General features: G+C 43.2%; 1 protein-coding gene and 1 non-coding gene across 4 annotated transcripts; both read right to left on the bottom strand.

Annotated features, from left to right (window-relative positions):
- Positions 1 to 1,360: 1,360 nt before the first annotated feature.
- On the bottom strand, positions 1,361 to 13,168 carry LOC121862155 (protein phosphatase Slingshot homolog 1-like). Of its 3 annotated transcripts, XM_042360228.1 has the most exons (6): positions 13,069 to 13,168; positions 7,992 to 8,236; positions 7,551 to 7,789; positions 7,135 to 7,246; positions 6,131 to 6,925; positions 1,361 to 1,964 (listed from the first exon to the last, which is right to left on the bottom strand). In XM_042360228.1, the coding sequence occupies exons 2-6, from the start codon at positions 8,123 to 8,125 to the stop codon at positions 1,904 to 1,906; spliced, it is 1,341 nt and encodes a 446-aa protein (XP_042216162.1). In that variant the 5' UTR covers positions 8,126 to 8,236; positions 13,069 to 13,168; the 3' UTR covers positions 1,361 to 1,903. The 3 variants fall into 3 exon arrangements, with proteins under 3 accessions (XP_042216162.1, XP_042216160.1, XP_042216161.1); XM_042360226.1 differs by lacking the exon at positions 1,361 to 1,964 and having other exon boundaries at positions 3,428 to 6,925; XM_042360227.1 differs by lacking the exons at positions 1,361 to 1,964; positions 13,069 to 13,168 and adding an exon at positions 11,714 to 11,844 and having other exon boundaries at positions 3,428 to 6,925.
- Positions 13,169 to 14,970: 1,802 nt separating this feature from the next.
- On the bottom strand, positions 14,971 to 15,043 carry Trnar-acg. The gene has a single exon. It is a non-coding gene; the product is annotated as a tRNA-Arg (tRNA).
- Between the last annotated feature and the right edge of the window lie 4,449 nt (positions 15,044 to 19,492).

Below are 19,492 nucleotides of genomic sequence, written 5' to 3'. Positions count from 1 at the left end.
ATTTTGCAACAAGCTATCTGAAGAAAAGATCAATGTTGCAAAAGAGTAAATATTTATAGCAATTGCAATCTTGTCTTCTGGTTAATAAAAATCTTGCAACAGACATCTTCATCAAATCCAAAATTAACTTCCACACTACACACTCAAGCACTTGGGATGGAGGAATTCAAGGGTTTATTTATCCATGAGAAATGTTGCAAGAAGCGAGAGTTAGTTGATGTTGCAAAGTTGAGTGATTGTCTTCGAGGTGAGTATTGCAACTGGCACAAATATTGCAGATGTCATGAACTGATTCACATATCATACGTCTGAATGCTTTTGGGGATCTGTCCAATAGCTGACTGGGTGTGTGAATGGGTGGGTGGGTGGGTGGGTGGGTGGGTGGATGGGTGGGTGGGTGTGGGTGTATAGATGGGTATGTGGGTCTAGGGATGGATTTGGATGTATAGATGAGTGTATAAATGGGTGTGTGCGTATGGATGGGTGTATGGGTGGGTGGAGGTGTGTGGGTGTATGGATGAATGTGGGTGTATGGATCGTTATAAGGGTGGGTGTGGGTGTATGGGTGTGTGTATATAGGCTAATATAAGATAATTCAAGAGTTGTAGCACACACAACCTTGCAATTTCAAGGCGTTTGGGAATATGTCCAACAGCTGACTGGATGTGTGGGTGGTAGGGTGGGTTGGGTGGGTGGGGTGGGTGGTGGGAGGCATAGACGAAGATCTGCCAAGAACAACACTTATTGTTCAATGGGTATCAGGAAGCTTCCTTTCCTCACCTTCCTCCCCCCTCCCTAGCCCCTTTACCTTCCTACCCTCCCCCACCCTCGTCCTTCCCCCCCCCTCAAGGTCAAGTTCGAAAAAAATCACTTTGTATGTTTGTTTGTTTGGTGTTCGTGGCAGTGGTGTAACATTGTCCTTCTCCCTCAGTAGGTACAGTTTAAAGGGGTCCCAGTGCTGACAGACCCTGGCTATATTAGTATCGTCTATATTTATGTCTTAGATCCATTAATGAAGATGATGATTATAGGTAAATTTGCCCCCTTGCGCCTTCGTCTGTCTCTGTGTGTCCGTCTCTGTACATTTTTTCTGTCTGTCTGTTTCTCCGTCCCTTCATTTGTCTGTCCGTCCGTCCTCCCGTCCGTCTGTACTTCCTTTCATCTGTCTTTGTCCATCCATCCATCCGTCTCTCTGTCCGTCCGTCCGTCCGTCCATCCGTCCGTCCGTCGGTAAAATGACTCCATATTTTTTTCTCCTTTATTCATTTTATTAATTTTTTCTTAACAATTTATTAAAATTTTTGGGGGTAATGAAAAGTTTATTGATAAAAGAATTTATTAGAAATTGTGATAACTAGAGAGAGAGAGAGAGAGAGAGAAGGAAATTCCATTGGCTATATTTAGCTGACGAAAAGCAACACTGATAGATAGGTAGATAGATAGATGAACAGATAGACAGATAGATAGATGGATAGACATGTTATCCATTATTCTAAGCATCATCCTCTTGCTAATTCTCTTCGTCACTGATAGACGTTTGCAGAAGTAGTAGTAGTAGTAGTAGTAGTTAGTAGTAGTAGTAGTAGTTAGTAGTAGTAGTGGTAGTTAGTAGTAGTAGGCCTAGTAGTTAGTTGTAATAAAGAAGCAGTCACCCTTTTCTGATAGTACTGTAGTAGTAGTCAGAACACGACCACCAAACTCGTGTAGAAGTGTTCAGTAGTAGTAGTAGAAGGAGTAGTAATAGAAGTAATAGTTGGTAGTAATAAAGATGCAGTCACCATCCTCTGATAGTAGTAGTAGAAGAAGTAGTAGTAGTAGTAGTAGTAGTAGTAGTAGTAGTAGTAGTAGTAGTAGCATTAGCAGCAGTAGTCAGAATGCGACCACCAAGTTCTCGTAGAAGTGTTCAGTAGTTGTAGTAGTAGTGGTAGTAGCGAGGATACAACCACCTGTCTTGCCAGTACCGCCTGTGGGAGATGAATGTGCTAATTAATTACTGCTCTTTCTGTATGTCTGTCTGTGTGGCCGTCTGTCTGTCTCTCTGTCTGTTTGGTTATTTTCTGTCTAAAACATCACAACTACAAATACCACAACAACAACAACAATTTCTTTTATTGGCCTCCAGCCTCCCCCAATAGCCATACCTTCGCCGCCATTTTATTACCTTAATATTAAATATCCTAATACATAAGTAGCTATCCTATCTGTGTTGAGTTAGTGTAGCCTCATAGTCAATATCTGCAACTGTTGTCGGCCTTGGGGCCGATGCTCTCGTTCCCCTGAGGCAGAGCAAAGCCGACCTAAGGAGAGAGAAGGACAGTCGACATCTCATCCAGGCTGTAACATAACTTCTGGGCTGCTGCATCTGTTCGGAGATCACCTCCCCGAGTCTGGCGTAGAAGCATCTTGCACTTGGTCCCATCCCACCAGAGGTTGTGAACACTAGAGGAGTGAAGCTGCCTTGAACAACGTTCTGAATTCTCTCCCCATATGCCCTTATCTTGTCGTTCTCGTTCCTCCTGTGTGCAGCATCGAGAGCTAAGTTACGGTGACATACGGCCATGGGATCAAAAATCCTGATGTCGAAGAAGGCTCGCTGTCCCCGCGTCCAGAATACACAACAACAACAACAACTACTACTACTACTACTACTACTACTACTACTACTACTATCAATTAGTACAATTAACTTTATTACTACTGCAACTAGTATTGTTACAAAACTTATGTACACCTACCATTATTCCTACCAGTAACTACCACCATTATTACCACCACCAATACTACCACAACTACTACTAGTGTTATAATTTTACCTGTTAAATCCTACTACCACACCTGTTATTTCACACCTGTATTTCACACCTGTTATTACTACCTGTAAATTCCGGCTGCAATGGGTTTACAATTACCAGACAAAACACCAATTTACTTTACAAAGAACACAGGTATACTTACTCACCAGGTAGAGAGACATTATATAATTGTTCTCCTGTGTTGAGGTAGAATGTTGGAACTAAATGTTTAGGTAGAATTCTCACTCTTTCTCAGTTGCCAATTATCGTTTTTTCAGGTAATTTTAATAATCATGTTTAATTCTGGGGATTTTCTATTTTATAATATGTTTTCAGTCTAGTTTATATAGTCAGGTAGATATGACAGGTAGATTTCACAGGTGTTGAACTCATTAACAGGTTATGGTTGATTCAGGTGAGTCAAAAGACAGGTGGAAAAAATTGTTGTTGATTTTATTACAAGCATTAATAAATAAAATTCCTTAAGAGGCGCTGAGCTGCTATTATGTATCTTGGTGAGGCAGACGATGGGGGTAGGTTAACTTGGTGAGGTAAAGTCTCTTATTCTTCCCTCCCTTTCTCCTTCAACCCCCCTTTTCTCCTTCCCCCCCCGTTCTCTCACCCCCCTCGTGTTAGTTGTTGAGATGGTGGTTTGTTTAGGCTAAGTTGTATTTCCATCCTGTGTTTTTTTTCATTTGTTGTTTTTGTTGTTTTTGTTGTTCTTCATCTTCTTATTGTTATTCTCTCTCTTCCTCCTTTTCTTCTACTTATTTTTGTTGTTGTTGTTGTTCTTGTTCTTCTTCATCGTCTTGAATAACATTGCGACGTTTAATGCGATACAATATTTTCCAATTTGTACACTTGTTAATTACAATGGTGCGTAGGTAGACGATAGACCTTTCCAATGGTACTCTTATACTTCTCTCACCATCAAGGGGGAGGTGGGGAAGCATTGGGGGTGTTGGAGGCGTTGGAGGGAGGGAGGGAGAGACGAGAACAAACAGAACCTCACTTGCAGAATATTGCCTTAATATTAAAGTGTCAGACGTGAATAATCATATATCTCGTCGTATCGTCAAACGTTTTGAGTTGCGAAGCGGAGAAAGCGACTGGTAGTATATAAACCTTTTAGATCCCGCGGCGGCTAAATTAACATGGTGAGGAGAAGAGAAGATGAGGAAGAGGATAGGAGAAGGAGAGAAGAGGAGAGAAGGAGGAGATCAAGACATAAGAGGGGTCAATAGGCTCCTGTACAATTACAAGAGAACCATTGTTGAAAAGGATACCACGAACGCGATCTTTCTTCCTCACCTCCTTGTAAACAACTAATCAGACACGACGCCAACATTACCTAAACTTAAACCTAACCTAACCACAAAGCTCATGAAGTAGTGTGAATTAGGTTGGATAGCCCTGTTCGTGGTACTATTAGCAACATTGGACAGCTTCCGTGGTGGCGTTTCGAAAGGTGATATTTGGGGACCTAGAGTAATCCCTCTTGATCCATAATTTGACCTGACCTGACCTGACCTGACCTGACCTGACCGCTTGGGGTGGCAACGACGCTCTCAGCAGCAAGAATAATATTAGTAAGCGGTGTGGGAGGCGCTGATGAAGTGGGCCCCAGTTTTAATAGGCCTTCCTCGAGGACCAGCTATATCCGGCCTCGAGAACCAACTATAACCGTCCTCGAGAACCACCCATATCTGGCCTCGAGAACCAACAATAACCGGCCTCTGTTACCAACTATATCCGGTCTCAAGCACCATCTATATCCGACCTCAAGCACCAACTATATCCGGCCTCGAGAACCACCCATTTCCGGCCTCGAGAACAATATATATCCGGCCTCTATCGCCAACCATATCCGGCTTCGAGGACCAGCTATAACCACCGCCTCCAGACACGCACACACACAAACACACACACACACACACATCAGCCGATTCATCAAACACTATCCAGTCCGAGGAGCTGTACACACACTGTTACAGACATAGACGGTACAGGGTGAGGGAAAAAAAGAATACACGGATTAATACTACAGGGTGATTCACAAGTTGGTGTAGATTTGGATGTTTGGTTGATATTACTATGTGTGTGTAAGAGGAGAGAGAAACAGAAACACTTGAGAAGAGAGAAAGAGAGAAAGACACATTTGAGAAGAGAGAGAGAGAGAGAGAGAACACCAGACAATAACAACAACTACCTAACCTAACACCATCATCTAATGAACCACCCTGTACAACCATTTCTATACAACCTGTCAATTATTTATATTTTTCCACCACCCTGTACCTGACTTAATGTTAAAATAAACATTGAAGACAATATTACCAGAATAAGTTATATATATATACACTATTTACATTAGTATTTTGAGGGATAATTTAACGTAATGTTTATTCCCGAAGACAAGATGTTTATACTACACGCGGGTTCGAACCTCTATGTACGTATTATAGTATGTGTAGGTTAAGTTACATATACACACATGTGGGTATTTTGAGATCATTTGGTTATTGTTATAATTTGTTTGTTTTTTCTTTGCTCATGTAATTAGTTTAAGTTAGGTTTATTTTGTTCTTGTTTATTGTTATAGATAGTTAATGTCTACATACATACATGCATACATACATACATGCATACATACATAAACAAGACTACAAACCCGTGTAAGTAACCACAACCTTACTTATTTGTTTACAAGTTATGTGACGTAACAAAGAGACGAGTGTGTTAGTAAGATTAATGTGACGCCGTAACTGAGTGCCTCCTGTCACACAAGACTCGAGGCCTTTGGGACATGAGGCCCTTGGGACACTGTGTTGCATTGTGGGTCTTCCTGTGGTGGACTTAGTGTTGATAAGATCCTAACCACGTTGATCTGACCTGACCTGACCTGACCCAATCTAATCTCTTGTGTCCTGACCAAATCTGATCCAACCCAATTTAACCCGACCTGAGCTGATCAAACTTGATCCCACAGGTTTAGCTCGTGAGTAGGGATTGGGCTCTGATCAAAATGGTCTATTAGGTCTGGGGGTCTATGAGGACTGGGCCCCACTTAACTAATCACAGGTAGTCCCAGGTGTTCATCAGTCTTTGGGTCACTCATCATCGTCTCTCCATTACCTCACAGTATTAACAGGTCGACGGGAAAGTGTGTGTGTGTGTGTGTGTGTGTGCTGATCATTAGCTTCGTCAAGTTGAGTGTTTCTTAGACCGGGAGGAGATCACTTAAGTAAACAGTGTGTAGTGTAGAGTGTGTTTAGTTGAGGACCCGGATGGATGGGGTGAGGTTGGTGGTGTGGAGGGTGCGGGCAGTGGCCGGGTACCTGGCGAAGGGAGAGAAGTACTTCTCAGTGTAGGGGTATGGCGGGGTGTAGGAGGAGCCCATGAGGTAGGCCCTATCGGGGTACACCCTGTAGGTCCTGTAGATAGAGGCGGGAGCCACCGTGGTGCTCGGGGCGGAGAACGGGCTCGCTGCTCTGTTGTACTTGTAAGTGTCGTAGTATCTGCCGAGGTTGTTGATGTACTCGTAGGTGGGCTGAGAGTAGTACCTGTCGTAGTAGTACGACTTTGGGTATCTCATGGACACGTAAGGGTCGTAGGGCTTGGCCAGCGAGCTGACGTAAGGGGCGGTGGGCAGAGGGCTGGTGGAAGACCTCGTGTACCTCCTGTAGGTGTCGAACACCTTGGGGTTCTCTAGCAGATCATCGTCATCATACAAGAAGGAGAGGCTCCCTCTCCTGGCAGGTGACATGGCCCTTGAGGGCGAAACAGCCCTGCCAGGTGACATACCCCTCGAGCTCCTGGTGGAGGAGTCAACGAGAGGATTATCCTGGAAGTTTTTGCGGGGAGGTTCATATCTGTCCAGGGAGGAGGCCCTGCTGGGCTTCACGTAGTTCTTGGTGCTGGTGTAAGTGTCGAACACCTTGCTGGGGACGAGGGTGAACCTGGGGTAGGCGGCGGGGTTACGGAAGGGGGAGGACTCTCTCTCCAGCTCCAAGATGGGGGAGACGGGGCGGTCCTCAGGATTGTCGGGAAGGTCTCCACTGCGGCGAAGTTCATAGTCGAAGTCACACAGCTGACTCAAGAAGCCTTGGTTGGGGAAGACGTTCCTCTTCTTCCTGTCGAGACAACATGTTGGCTCATGTTAGTATTGTTGTTGTTATTGTTGGCTGGCGTTCATGTTGTTGTTAGTAATGGCGAGCGTTAGTGTTGTAGAATGACTATATCTTATTTACAGAATGACTTAGAATGACTAAATATCACATATAAAATGACTTAGAATGACTTAGCAATGTTAGAATGCGGTAGCAATGGTAGAATGACTTACTTAATAGTAGCAAGAGCCGTCTGGACATTCATGTTTCGTTTAAGCATCAGGAAACCCACGACCAGAGCAGCTGAACGAGAGATGCCGCACTGACAGTGAACCAACACTCGACCTGCGAACCAGAGATAGGACCATTATATTCTGTCTGTCCTTGTCTCTTTGTCTTTCTTTCTGTCTGTCTGTCTGTCTCTCTGTTAACAGGATAGTCTCCCTTTGACATTGAGATACTGACCCAAAACAGAGATAATCAACAGGTGAAATTACCTATCTGAAAGCAACCCAAACCCAAAGAAAAACACCCATTAAAACACCCATTAAAACACCCATTAAAATAACCCATTAAAACACCCATTAAAACACCCATTAAAACACCCATTAAAACACCCATTAAAACACCATTAAAGCACCATACTAACCTCCTTGCTTCAGAGCCCCATTGATAAAGTCAGCAGCATCTCGTAGGTAAGGTTTGATATAGAAGCCAGGCATATCCAGTGCAGGTATCCCGTAGTACTTGAGTCCCTTGAGCTTGGCGTAGTAACTAGGGGAGGTGCTGACGTAGCCATCATAAGCGGTGTTGTTATGCCCTTGTGCAGCGTTTAGGATATGGGTAATGCCAAGGTCCTTAATTTCTTGGGTGGACAAGGCCGTGTCTCTGTGTGTATGGGGAGAGAAGAAGAGAGGGTGAGGTGATTTTTTTTTCTGTTTTTTTCCTGTTTATGTTTCTCTCTATCTCTCTCTTTCTCTCTCTTACTTACTTATCCACTCTCTCTCACTCTCTCTCTCTCTCTCTCTCTCTCTCTCTCTCTCTCTCTCTCACACACACACACACACACACAAACAAAGAAGGAACTCACGAATCGCCCAGTAGTACACCGGGGAAGACCTCATCGTAAGAGTTGACAGGTCTATACCATCGTCCTCCTGAAGGTTCCAGAAGGAGTGACTTAAGCTCTCTGGTATTACACCGCTGGATCCTACGACGACCCATCTTACTCCTGAAGGCAGACGGACGGACGGACGGACGGAAGGAGATTTAACAGGAGGAGAAGCTGGTGTGAAGTGCCGACCTAAGGTGGAGTTTTAGCTTGGCCACTTTCCTCTGTTGGAGAGAGAGAGAGAGATATTGGTTAGGTTTGGTTGGGTTATGTTAAGTTTGGTTAGGTTTGGTTAAGTTAATTTAAGTCAGGTTGGTTGGTCACTTTACGCTTTTGGAGAGAGAGAGAAAGTGAGAGAGTGACTCATTACACACACACACACACATCGTTTACAATACTATACATACACAGCATTGGTAGAGGATGACTGTGTGTGTGTGTGTGTGTGTGTGTGTGTGGGTGATTCTCCCTCGTGTGTGTCAAGTGACATTCTTGGCCTGTAGTGTGGCGTGTGTGGCAGGTGGGATGTTATGTGTGTGTGTGTGTGTCCAGCTGTTTATAATTCATTCTCTCTCTCTCTACTTAACCTAACCTAACCTAACACACACACACACACACACACACACACACTGGCTCTCTGGGTCTCCGCCAATTGTAGCGACACATGTTTCGTAGCGTCAGCTGATAACACTCTTATTGCCATGACGGTGTGTGTGTGTGTGTGTGTGTGTGTGTGTGTGTGTGTGTGTGTGTGTTACTCTGTGGGATATTTCACTTATATTAACTATACCACAGAAGATGTTTATAATGTCTATAGATAAGCAAAAATAATGAAAAATCCGTAAATACCTCAAAATTTACATAAAATTTGTAAATACCTAAAAATTTACAAAAAAATCCGTAAATACCTGAAAATTTACATACAAATCTGTAAATACCACAAAGATAAATCACAAGAGTGTACCTTTGTTAGTGATGTGTCAACGATGTGTGAGACTAGAGCCAGGTGAGGTGTGGGAAGTGTCATATGCCATAGGTGTCACGGGTGTGGGGGGGGGGCAAGGTGTCATGCTGGTGATGTCTGTCTGTCAGTCAGTCAGGTGTGGGGCGGATATAGTACCTATATCCACCTGGCTCCTGTCAGTGGCCCTGATGTGTCTGTATGTATGTATGTCTGTATGTATGTATGTATGTATGTATATCTGGGTGTATGGATGTATGTTTGTATTTATGTATGAATATATGTATGTATGTTTGTATTTATGTATGTATGTATGTATGTATGTATGTATATATGTATATCTGGGTGTATGGACATATGTATGAATGTATGTATGTATGTATGTATGTATGTATACACTTGGTTGGGTGTAATCTAATTTGGGGTGAGATGCAAGACAGTTGGGTATCCAAGTATAGACACAAAACTAACTATATTGGCGAGTGTCAAGGGTGTGTGGGGGGGAGTGGGTAGGTCATGTGTTAAAATGGTGGTGGGTCAGTTGTAGCGTCATCACGAGAGGTCACGCAAGGTTCATTACCTCTCCCCTCCCACCCCCCTTCTCTCTCTCTCTCTCTCTCTCTCTCTCTCTCTCTCTCTCTCTCTCTCTCTCTCTCTCTCTCTCTCTCTCTCTCTCCTTGACCCTTCTTTAATTCCTGCCTCTGTCCAACACATATATGCACACACACACACACACACACACACACACACACATACACCACACACCAATTAAAGTATTCCTCGCCCCAAGAATTAGAGGGGAAAGTTTATTATCTATATGTCCGTCCTTGGTAAAAACTAAGTACAATTCACGTACAATTGGTTTTACCACAACATATTTCACCGGTGTTTCTCTCTCTCTCTCTCTCTCTCTCTCTCTCTCTCTCTCTCTCTCTCTCTCTCCTTGTTAACCTTCCTTCCTTCCTTCCTTCCATCCCCCTATCTCCTCCTTGCAACTCCCTCACATTTCTCTTTGTTTCCCTCTCAATCTCCCTCCATCACATATTCTTAATTCTCCCCTCCTCCCCTCCTTCCCTACCTCCTTCCCTCCTTCCTTCCTCCTTCCTCCTTCTCTCCTCCTCCCTCCTTCCCTTCCTTCCTCCTTCCCCTCCTCCTTCCCTCCCTCCTCCTCCTTCCTCCTCCCCTTCCCTCCTTCCTTCCCTCCTCCTCCTTCTCTCCTCTTCCTTCTTCCTCCTACCTCCTTCCCCTCCTCCCTCACCCCTCCTTAGACGTTCGTGAGCACCTCGAGACTATGCCAGCAGATACAGCGGAATTATATAAATTTTTAGTGAGGGTTTAATTTTTGTGGGGGTGGGTGGGTGGGGGAGGAGTGGGGAAGGTTATTCTCATTACCACCATTACCACCATCATCACCACCATTGCCAGCACCACTATTACCACCACTATTATCACTCCAATAATTACCACTACCATTACTACCATCACTGCCATCACCACTATTACCACCACCATCATCATCATCAGTACTACCATTGCCACCACTATTACCACCATCTCCTCTACCATTTCCTCTACCATTACCACCACCACCACCACCATCTCCTCTACCATTACCACCACTACCACCACTATTACCACCATCTCCTCTACCATTACCACCACCACCACCACCACGACTACCACCATTACCACCACTACCAGCATCAGAGAGCCGTATTAGGTCAAGAACGGTGCCCACAAAACTCTTCACTCACACCCTTTATGCTTCTACCTACAACCACTACCACTACTACTACTACTACTACTACTACTACTACTACTATCAACATCACGTTGGTGGTGGTGGTATCCCTTTGATTGTGTTTGTCTGTCTGTATTCTCTCTCTCTCTCTCTCTCTCTCTCTCTCTCTCTCTCTCTCAGGTTATGCACTTTAATTAAAATTGTAGCTGTAGTAGTTGTAAAAATTTGTACATATTTGTTTATATCCTCAGTAATTCACACACACACACACACACACACACACACACACACACACACACACACATACACCAATGACTCAGTGACAAGAAAATTAAGTGATTATCAGATAGAAAATGTCATATGACCTGCCAGGGTTCTATATTTGAGAAGAGTGCCTAACCTAACCTAACACGGGATTATGGGTAATATTACTCTTGTTACTACTCTATTTCTGTCTGTCTGTTTGTGGTCTCTCTCTCTCTCTCACTTTCTTTATCCCTCTCCTCATTTTCACTAATTCTCTCTCTCTCTCTTTCTCACTTTCTTTATCCCTCTCCTCATTTTCACTAATTCTCTCTCTCTCTCTCTCTCCGTATCCCTTCTCTCTACCCTCTCTTTCACACACACACACACACACACACCACACACACACACACACACACACACACACACACACACACACACACACACACACACGGAAATTTCATAAATCAGGATGAATCATAGTTCACAAATACCAAGACGAGAGAGTGCCTACCCTTTTGGACTATGGCACCATTCCTTACAAGGCCACAACCCACACTATATACGTGGGGGGAGAGAGAGAGAGAGAGAGAGAGAGGGGGGGGTAATAGATAAACATAAAAAGACAACGAGAGAGAAAAGAAGAGAGAGATAAAGTGAATGAGAGAGATAGAAAGAGATGGGCAGAGAGAGAAAGAAAGAAAGAGAGTAACAGAGAGAGAGAGAGAGAGCCAGGTGGTATCTCTCACCACTCACCTTCATCACTCTTGCCTCTACCTGTGACAGCTCATGACACTCATCATCGTCCTCATTACCAGTTCATGACAGTGTGTTACTCATCACCACTATCTATGACAGGACGGCATGACACTTATCACCACCGTGTATGACAGAACATGACACTTCTTTTTGTTATTGTCATCAACTGTACAATAAACCAGTCACTGTTATACCTTCTTGACAGTTCATGACAGTACACTATGTCACCACCACTATCACCACTACCACCACTACTACCACTACCACCAACCACCACCACCACTATCACCACCACCACCACCACTACCATCACCACTACCACCACCACCACTGTGTAATGATCGCCCGATTATTGTCACAGTTACAACACAAGCTGAAATAATTACTCTGCGACAGTCACACTACACGACCTAAAAACTGTTACTTATTGACAGTCACACAGTTAGAGACAAACTGAAAATATGACTGTAGGTGAGTGGCATACAGTAAGCCCAGTTATTGGTCGATATTGCCACTCTAAATCCTAGCCAGTTATAGGTGGAGCTTAACCCCATCCAGTACAGGTAAATCCTCTCCCAGGTACAATTAACTCACCCAGGTACAATTAACTCACCCCAGGTACAATTGATTCACCCAGGTCCAATAACTCACTCCAGGTACAATTAACTCACTCCAGGTACAATTGATTCATCCAGGTCAATTAACTCACTCCAGGTACAATTAATTACCCAGGTACAATTAACTCACTGTACAATTAACTCACTCAGGTACAATTAACTCACCCAGGTACAATTAACTCCTCCAGGTACAATGACTCACTCAGGTACAATTAACCACCCAGGTACAATTGATTCACCCAGGTACAATTAACTCCTCCAGGTACAATTAACTCACCCAGGCAATTAACTCACCCAGGTCCAATTAACTTACCCAGGTCCAATTAACTCACCCAGGTACAATTAACTCACTCCAGGTACAATTAACTCACTCCAGGTACAATTAACTCACTCCAGGTACAATTAACTCACTCTAGGTACAATTAAATCACTGCACAAGTAACTCACTCCAGGTATAGATAAATCACTTCAGGTACAGGTAATCCCTACCAGGTACAGGTCACACACCCCTCCAGGTACTGACAAATCACTTCAATTACAGATAAATCACTCCAGGTACAATTGAATAACTCCAGGTGTAAATAAATCACTCCAGGTCACACACCCCCTCCAAGTACAGGTCACACCCCCTCCAGGTACGGGTCACACCCCCTCCAGGTACAGGTCACACCCCCCTCCAGGTACAGGTCACACCCCTCCAGGTACAGGTCACACCCCCTCCCCGGCTCACAGCACCTGGAGGCAGACGACACTGGCAGAAGGTCCTCGTGGTCGGCACTCTGGTACCACACTGAGTCTTAGTTAGCCCTGCCAGCGGTCTTACCTCCTCCTCCTCCTCTTCTTCCTCCTCTGCCGCCCCTCCTCCTCCTCTCTTTCCTCCTCCTCCTGCCGCCCCTCCTCCTCCCTGCCTCCTCCTCCTGCCGCCACCTTATGCTAACCCCCAGATGCCGTCCCCGCATGCCACCCTCACAATCCACCTCTCATGCCACCCATCCTGCCGCCCCTCATGCCACCCATCCTACAGCCCCTCATACCACCCATCCCGCCCCACCCCACCCCTCATACTACCCTCCGCCCTTCACCTTATTCTCATTTCCTTCACTTCTTCACTCATCTCCTCACACCTAATAGACCCCAACTTAATAGACCCCAGGCCTAATAGACCCCAATTCAATAGACCAGTTCATAGACCCCAGGCCTAATAGACCCCAGTTCTAATAGGCCCGAGTTTATAGACCACAGTTCTAATAGACCCCAATCCTAATAGACCCTAATTGTAATAGACTCAGTCCTAATAGAACCAGTTCTAATGACCCAGTCCCAATAGACCCTAGTTGTAATAGACTCAGTTCTAATAGACCTCAGTCCCAATAGACCTAGTTCTAATAGACCCCAGTTCAATAAACCTCAGTCCTAATGGACCCTAGTTGTAATAGACCCCGTTCTAATAGACCCCAGTTCTAATAAACCTCAGTCCTAAAGACCCTAGTTGTAATAGACCCCAGTTCTAATAGACCCCAGTTCTAATAGACCTCAGTCCCAAAGACCCTAGTTGTACAGACCCCAGTTCTAATAGACTCCAGGTTCAAAGACCCCAGTTCTAAAGACCCCAGTTCTAATAGACCTCAGTCCCAATAGACCCTAGTTGTAATAGACCCCAGTTCTAATAGACCTCAGTCCCAATAGACCTAGTTGTAATAGACCCCAGTTCAATAGATCTCAGTCCCAATAGACCCTAGTTCTAATAGACCCCAGTTCTAATAAACCTCAGTCCTAATAGACCCTAGTTGTAATAGACCCCAGTTTTAATAGACCCCAGTTCTAATAAACCTCAGTCCTAATAGACCCTAGTTGTAATAGACCAAGTTCTAATAGACCCCAGTTCTAATAGACCTCAGTCCCAATAGACCCTAGTTGTAGACCCCAGTTCTAAGACCTCAGTCCAAGACCCTAGTTGTAGACCCCAGTTCTAATAGACCCCAATCCTAATAGACCCTAATTGTAATAGACTCAGTCCTAATAGACCCCAGTTCTAATAGACCTCAGTCCCAATAGACCCTAGTTGTAATAGACCCCAGTTGTAATAGACTCCAGTTTCAATAGACCCCAGTTCTAACCTCATAACTAATCTAGCCTGGGGCCTATTAGGACTTGGACTATTAAAGCTGGGGCCCAATTAACCAGCAGGTGTAGGTAGACGGTGGATGTAATTAGCGATGAATTATTAAACCTTTTATTTAATTAAGTAGTTAATGTGTGGAGTAATTAAGTAAGGTTGTGGGAGAGAGAGAGAGAGAGAGAGAGAGAGAGAGAGAGAGAGAGAGAGAGAGAGATAGCGAGAGAGACAGATAGGCAGATAGTGAGAGAGAGACAGAGAAAGTGAGAGAGAAAGATAGTGAGAGAGAGAGAGTGATAGTGAGAGAGAGAGAAAGACAGAGAGATAGTGAGAGAGAAAGAGAGATAGTGAGAGAGAGGGAGATAGTGATAGTGAGAGAGTGATAGTGAGAGAGAGAAAGAGAGATAGTGAGAGAGAAAGAGTGAGTGAGAGAGAGTGCCTGAGTTATAAAGGTAAATACATATAGGATTCACCCCATCTTATTATATAATGTTAAAAATATATATAAAAATTAATCACTTCGACCTTGCCAGGATTCGAACCTGGAATCTTCTGATCCGTAGTCAGACGCGTTATCCGTTGCGCCACAAGGCCATATGTTTACAATCTCTCTCTCTCTCTCTGTCTCTCCGTTGCGCCATAAAGCGTTATAGTTTCTGTATGTTTTGTGTGTATGTGTACAAGGGTCTAGAATATATAACGCTCACACACACACACACACACACACACAGAGTTAACGACAGTATAAAATGGTGTGTCAATGTAAGTCACTAGCTGTAATGGTTAACGAACATGACTCTAAAATGTTTACAATCTCTAAGACTCGTGTTAACTGCAGGTAGTAAAACACCTCATGTGCCTTACCTGTTGTACTGCACCTGTTCTACTACACCTGAGATGTACTGTATACCATGTGTTATGATCCCTTACCTCCCGTCCATCCACGAGGATTGGGGTCTACTAGGACTGGGGTCTACTATGACTGGGGTCTATTAGGACTGGGGTCTACTACTGGGGGTCTATTGTACGGGGTCCTTCTGGGACTGGGGTTTACTGGGACTGTCTACTAACGCTGGGGTCTACTAACACTGGGGTCTATTAGGACTGGGTGCCCCATCTGACTACTAAACGGGAGGAGTTAACACAGACAATATTTAATGACCTCTGTGATCTTTTAGTGGAGCTTCAACCTTGCCAAGTGATGGTGACTACAAGGTCGGTGTGTGTGTGTGTGTGTGTGTGTGTGTGTGTGTGTGTGTGTGTGTGTGTGTGTGTGTGTGTGAGCGACAAGAGGACAGAAAATTATATCAAAGTTGTTCAGTATTTTCTATATAAAGCCATTTTGACTAACTGACTGGCACACACACACACACACACACATATCATGGCTCTGTGATATAGTGGGCGTGTAAGTGAAGCAGGCATGTAGGCGTGTGTCGGATGGGCGGGTGTGGGCGTATGTGTGGGCGGGGGCGTGTCATGAAGGCATATATAGCCCATGAACTCAAGATGTCATAAACCACCGAGTTGGCAACACTACACACAGTGATGTCAGTTGGTGATTTTTTTTAAATATTTTTTTACACATTACACCTGGCGCTCTCAACTGCCCTCACCTGTTGATCCACTAATTGAATAACAAAAGTGTCAGGTAATGTAATTTTTATTTGACAGCTGTAATGGGATGGAGTCATTGTGTTTTTATTATTATTATTATTATTATTATTATTATTATTATTATTATTATTATTATTATTATTATTATTATTATTATTGTTATTATTTATCATTAATACTTTATATTCTAACACTCATTTCTCCCTTCAGACTACAGTGCCAGAGAGAGCCACCACCACCACCACCACTATCACCAGGTACCAAGACCAACTACAGTATACATAACGTAGCACTGTACTAATACGAACGATGTACAGTAACTCAAAAAACTATCTGTACTCTGGGTGATCGATCAGTTCCAGAATGAACACTGTGACTCCTGTTGTCTCGGTAGTGTTGTCAAAATCCTTCGTCCGTCGTGTCATATTTTTTCAACACAATTCAGTATAGATTTTTTGAGTGCCTGTACATGTATTTAGTGAAGTACATGTAATAACTAGTGAAGTACATGTAATACGTCTAAGTACTACTAACATTACTATCACCTGTTGAAGTACATTTTGTAGGTTTAGGTGGTACTATTATGTTTATATTAGGTTTAATGGCAGTATTTACACCACATTAAACTAAGGTATGTTCCTCGTTATATAACAAACAATTAAGGTTAGTAGGTAAGATTTTTTCTCCCTAAACTGTAGCTGTGTGTGTGTGTGTGTGTGTGTGTGTGTGTGTGTGTGTGTGTGTGTGTGTGTGTGTGTGTTAGTGTGTGTGTGTGCGTGTGTGTGTGTGTGTGTGTGTGTGTGTGTGTGTGTGTGTGTGTGTGTGTGTGTGTGTGTGTGTGTGTGTGTGTGTGTGTGTGTGTGTGTGTGTGTGTGTGTGTGTGTGTGTGTGTGTTATTAAAGTTCTCCAGTTAGGGTTAGAGGTAATATCAAAATTCATATATACATCTTAATTATCTACTTTAAAAAATATATATATATACTGCATTAAATTATTTCCTACAAGTAAATTTAAAATATCTATCTTTATATATTTTCAGATAAATATAAAGGTAAGTATACTAAATATTTGTCTTAATATCTCAACTTTAATACAGTATATATATATTTAAATTCACGTTAGTAAGACGTATATATACATAAATAAACTATGTATATGTAAGGTAACTTTTTTCTCTCAAACACAAACACATTTGCTTTATTAACTCACACAGGTGTTTTTTTATTTCTTATTTGGAGGATAATTAAATTTTTTCTGCCCAAAATGTGATTATATTTTTGAATTAAGTCAGTGTGTTTATGTTGTTAAGTCAGCTTGTTGAATAACGGAGAGAGAGAGAGAGATTTAGTGTGATAATTCTTTTTTCTTCTTTTGTTTTCCTTTCTTCCTCTGATATTGTCCCTCACACATCTCTCTCTCTCTCTCTCTCTCTCTCTCTCTCTCTCTCTCTCTCTTTCCCCCCTCTCTCTCTCACAGGCAGCAGGTGGGGGCCAGCCAGTGAGTCAGGTGACAAGAATGGCATTGTTTTTGGCAGCTAGTGGTGGATGGCGGCCCGACCTGCATGTTTTTACCCTTACTAAACCCTTAGAGAAAACGGGCTGCCGGGTTAGTGATGGGGGCACGAAGGAAAGTATCTCATTAAATCAGCATAGAAAACGTATAGTGGTTAGAGATTACCTCATTTAATTCTTATAGAAAATGGTTGTTGGGTTGGTGCGGGGTAACAATCGTAACAATTATAGAATTTATAGAAAACGGGAGCTGGGTTGGAAAGGGAAGCTATAATAGACTGTTACAGAAAATGGGCAACTAGTTTATCCTTAATAAACCTTTAAAGAAAACGGGAAATGAGTGTTTGTTGATCTGTACACACCTGTAAATTGTTTGTTGATCTGTACACACCTGTAAATTGTTTGTTGGTCTGTACACACCTGTAAATTGTTTGTTGACCTGTATACACCTGTAAACTGTTTGTTGATCTGTACACACCTGTAAATTGTTTGTTGGTCTGTACACACCTGTAAATTGTTTGTTGACCTGTATACACCTGTAAACTCTTTGTTGATCTGTACACACCTGTTGTTTACTCTCTGAACACAGCAAAACAATTCTAATTTATTGCTTCATTTAGTTTACACATTTCTTGAACTAATATTTACGTTCCCAAATAACAATTTTTTTTACACATATTTACCTAAAACAAATATTTGCATATTTTTTCCTCTATATCAATGAACGAGAAGTAGAGAGAGAGAGGTTAGGTTAGGTTAGGTCGTTGGTTAGCACTATCTGCCCCTTAGAGCTTAACACCTGTACAATAACTCTCTCACTTAGAAAATAGGATTATCAACTTGTTTTAATTAACCTTGAATTACCTGCTGGGTCATGTTACCTACCCTGTGTGTGTGCGTGTGTGTGTGTGTGTGTGTGTGTGTGTGTGTGTGTGTGGCAAATTACTTTCGTCTACAGTAACGTCACATCTTAATCCAATTTAAAAATATGTCACCCCTTCCCCTTCCTTCCCTCTTCTCCTCTCTCTCTCCTACCTTCCCTCCTCCCTTCCCCTCCTCTTACCTCACCCGTTCCTCTACCACCCCCCCCCACACACACAAACAAAACACTGTGATCATGTCTTTATTTCGAGATAAGATTTAAGATCCCACCAGGTGCGAGAGAGAACGTGGGAATAAATAACCTGAAGGTACGAGTACCCTCTTGCAGGTGGTGTACCGTCGTAGAGGACACATTACCTGGCCAGGGCGTGTGAGTAGGGCGGCTAATGATTACCTGTTCCCTGTTCCCTGTTACCTGTTCCCTGTTCCCTGTTCCCTGTTCCCTGTTCCCTGTTCCCCTCACTGCATAACTTGAGAGACAAAAGAGATCCATTGTTTACATTTGGTGTGTGTAGTCGCCATGGTAACCCCTATACTTGGTGTGTTTTTACAGGTGAGAGGTCAAAGGTCAAAGGTCAAAACTCTGAAAAAACAACAACATAAATATACGTGAAATTGTTTTTAATTATGTCTTTCCAGTGGTAGAAGCTATACTATGAATCCTTCTAACACACACACACACACGTCAGGTATTTGTTGACAGTACTTTTAGCAGTCTTGTCCAACACCCACGGGGCATTAGAGCAGTATGGCCGTAGCGGTGTTCTCAAAGTCACTCAGACACCGCAGGGACACCGTCAGCCAACACCGTCGCCACCTTCTTCAAGTTTACTGAATCCTGTAGGTGATGATGCCGATACGTTCAGGACATTCTCGGGTGATTTACTGATGGCAGCGGTGTGGGTTAGGTTAGGTTAGGTTTTGTTAGTTTGTGGTGCGGGTTTGTTAGTTTTTGGTGCAGTTTAGGTTGGGTTAGATTAATTTAGATTAGGTTAGTTTAGGTTAGGCTAGGTTAGGTTAGGTTAGGTTAGTT

This window comes from Homarus americanus, unplaced genomic scaffold, assembly GCF_018991925.1.
Source record: "Homarus americanus isolate GMGI-L3 unplaced genomic scaffold, GMGI_Hamer_2.0 scaffold25013, whole genome shotgun sequence".
In the NCBI taxonomy this organism is placed as follows: Eukaryota; Metazoa; Arthropoda; class Malacostraca; order Decapoda; family Nephropidae; genus Homarus; species Homarus americanus.
Note: the sequence above shows the minus strand (reverse complement) of the source record. Positions and strands in the feature narration are given on the sequence as shown.

Bases quoted from the DNA above. Each gene is read 5' to 3' on its own strand.
- LOC121862155 (XM_042360226.1), bottom strand. From the start codon at position 8,125: ATGGGTCGTCGTAGGATCCAGCGGTGTAATACCAGAGAGCTTAAGTCA. The intron at 7,247-7,550 runs GTTAGTATGGTG...TCTGGTTCGCAG, and splicing joins TGGGGCTCTGAAGCAAGGAG to GTCGAGTGTTGGTTCACTGT. The intron at 6,926-7,134 runs GTAAGTCATTCT...TTGTCTCGACAG, and splicing joins ACGGCTCTTGCTACTATTAA to GAAGAAGAGGAACGTCTTCC.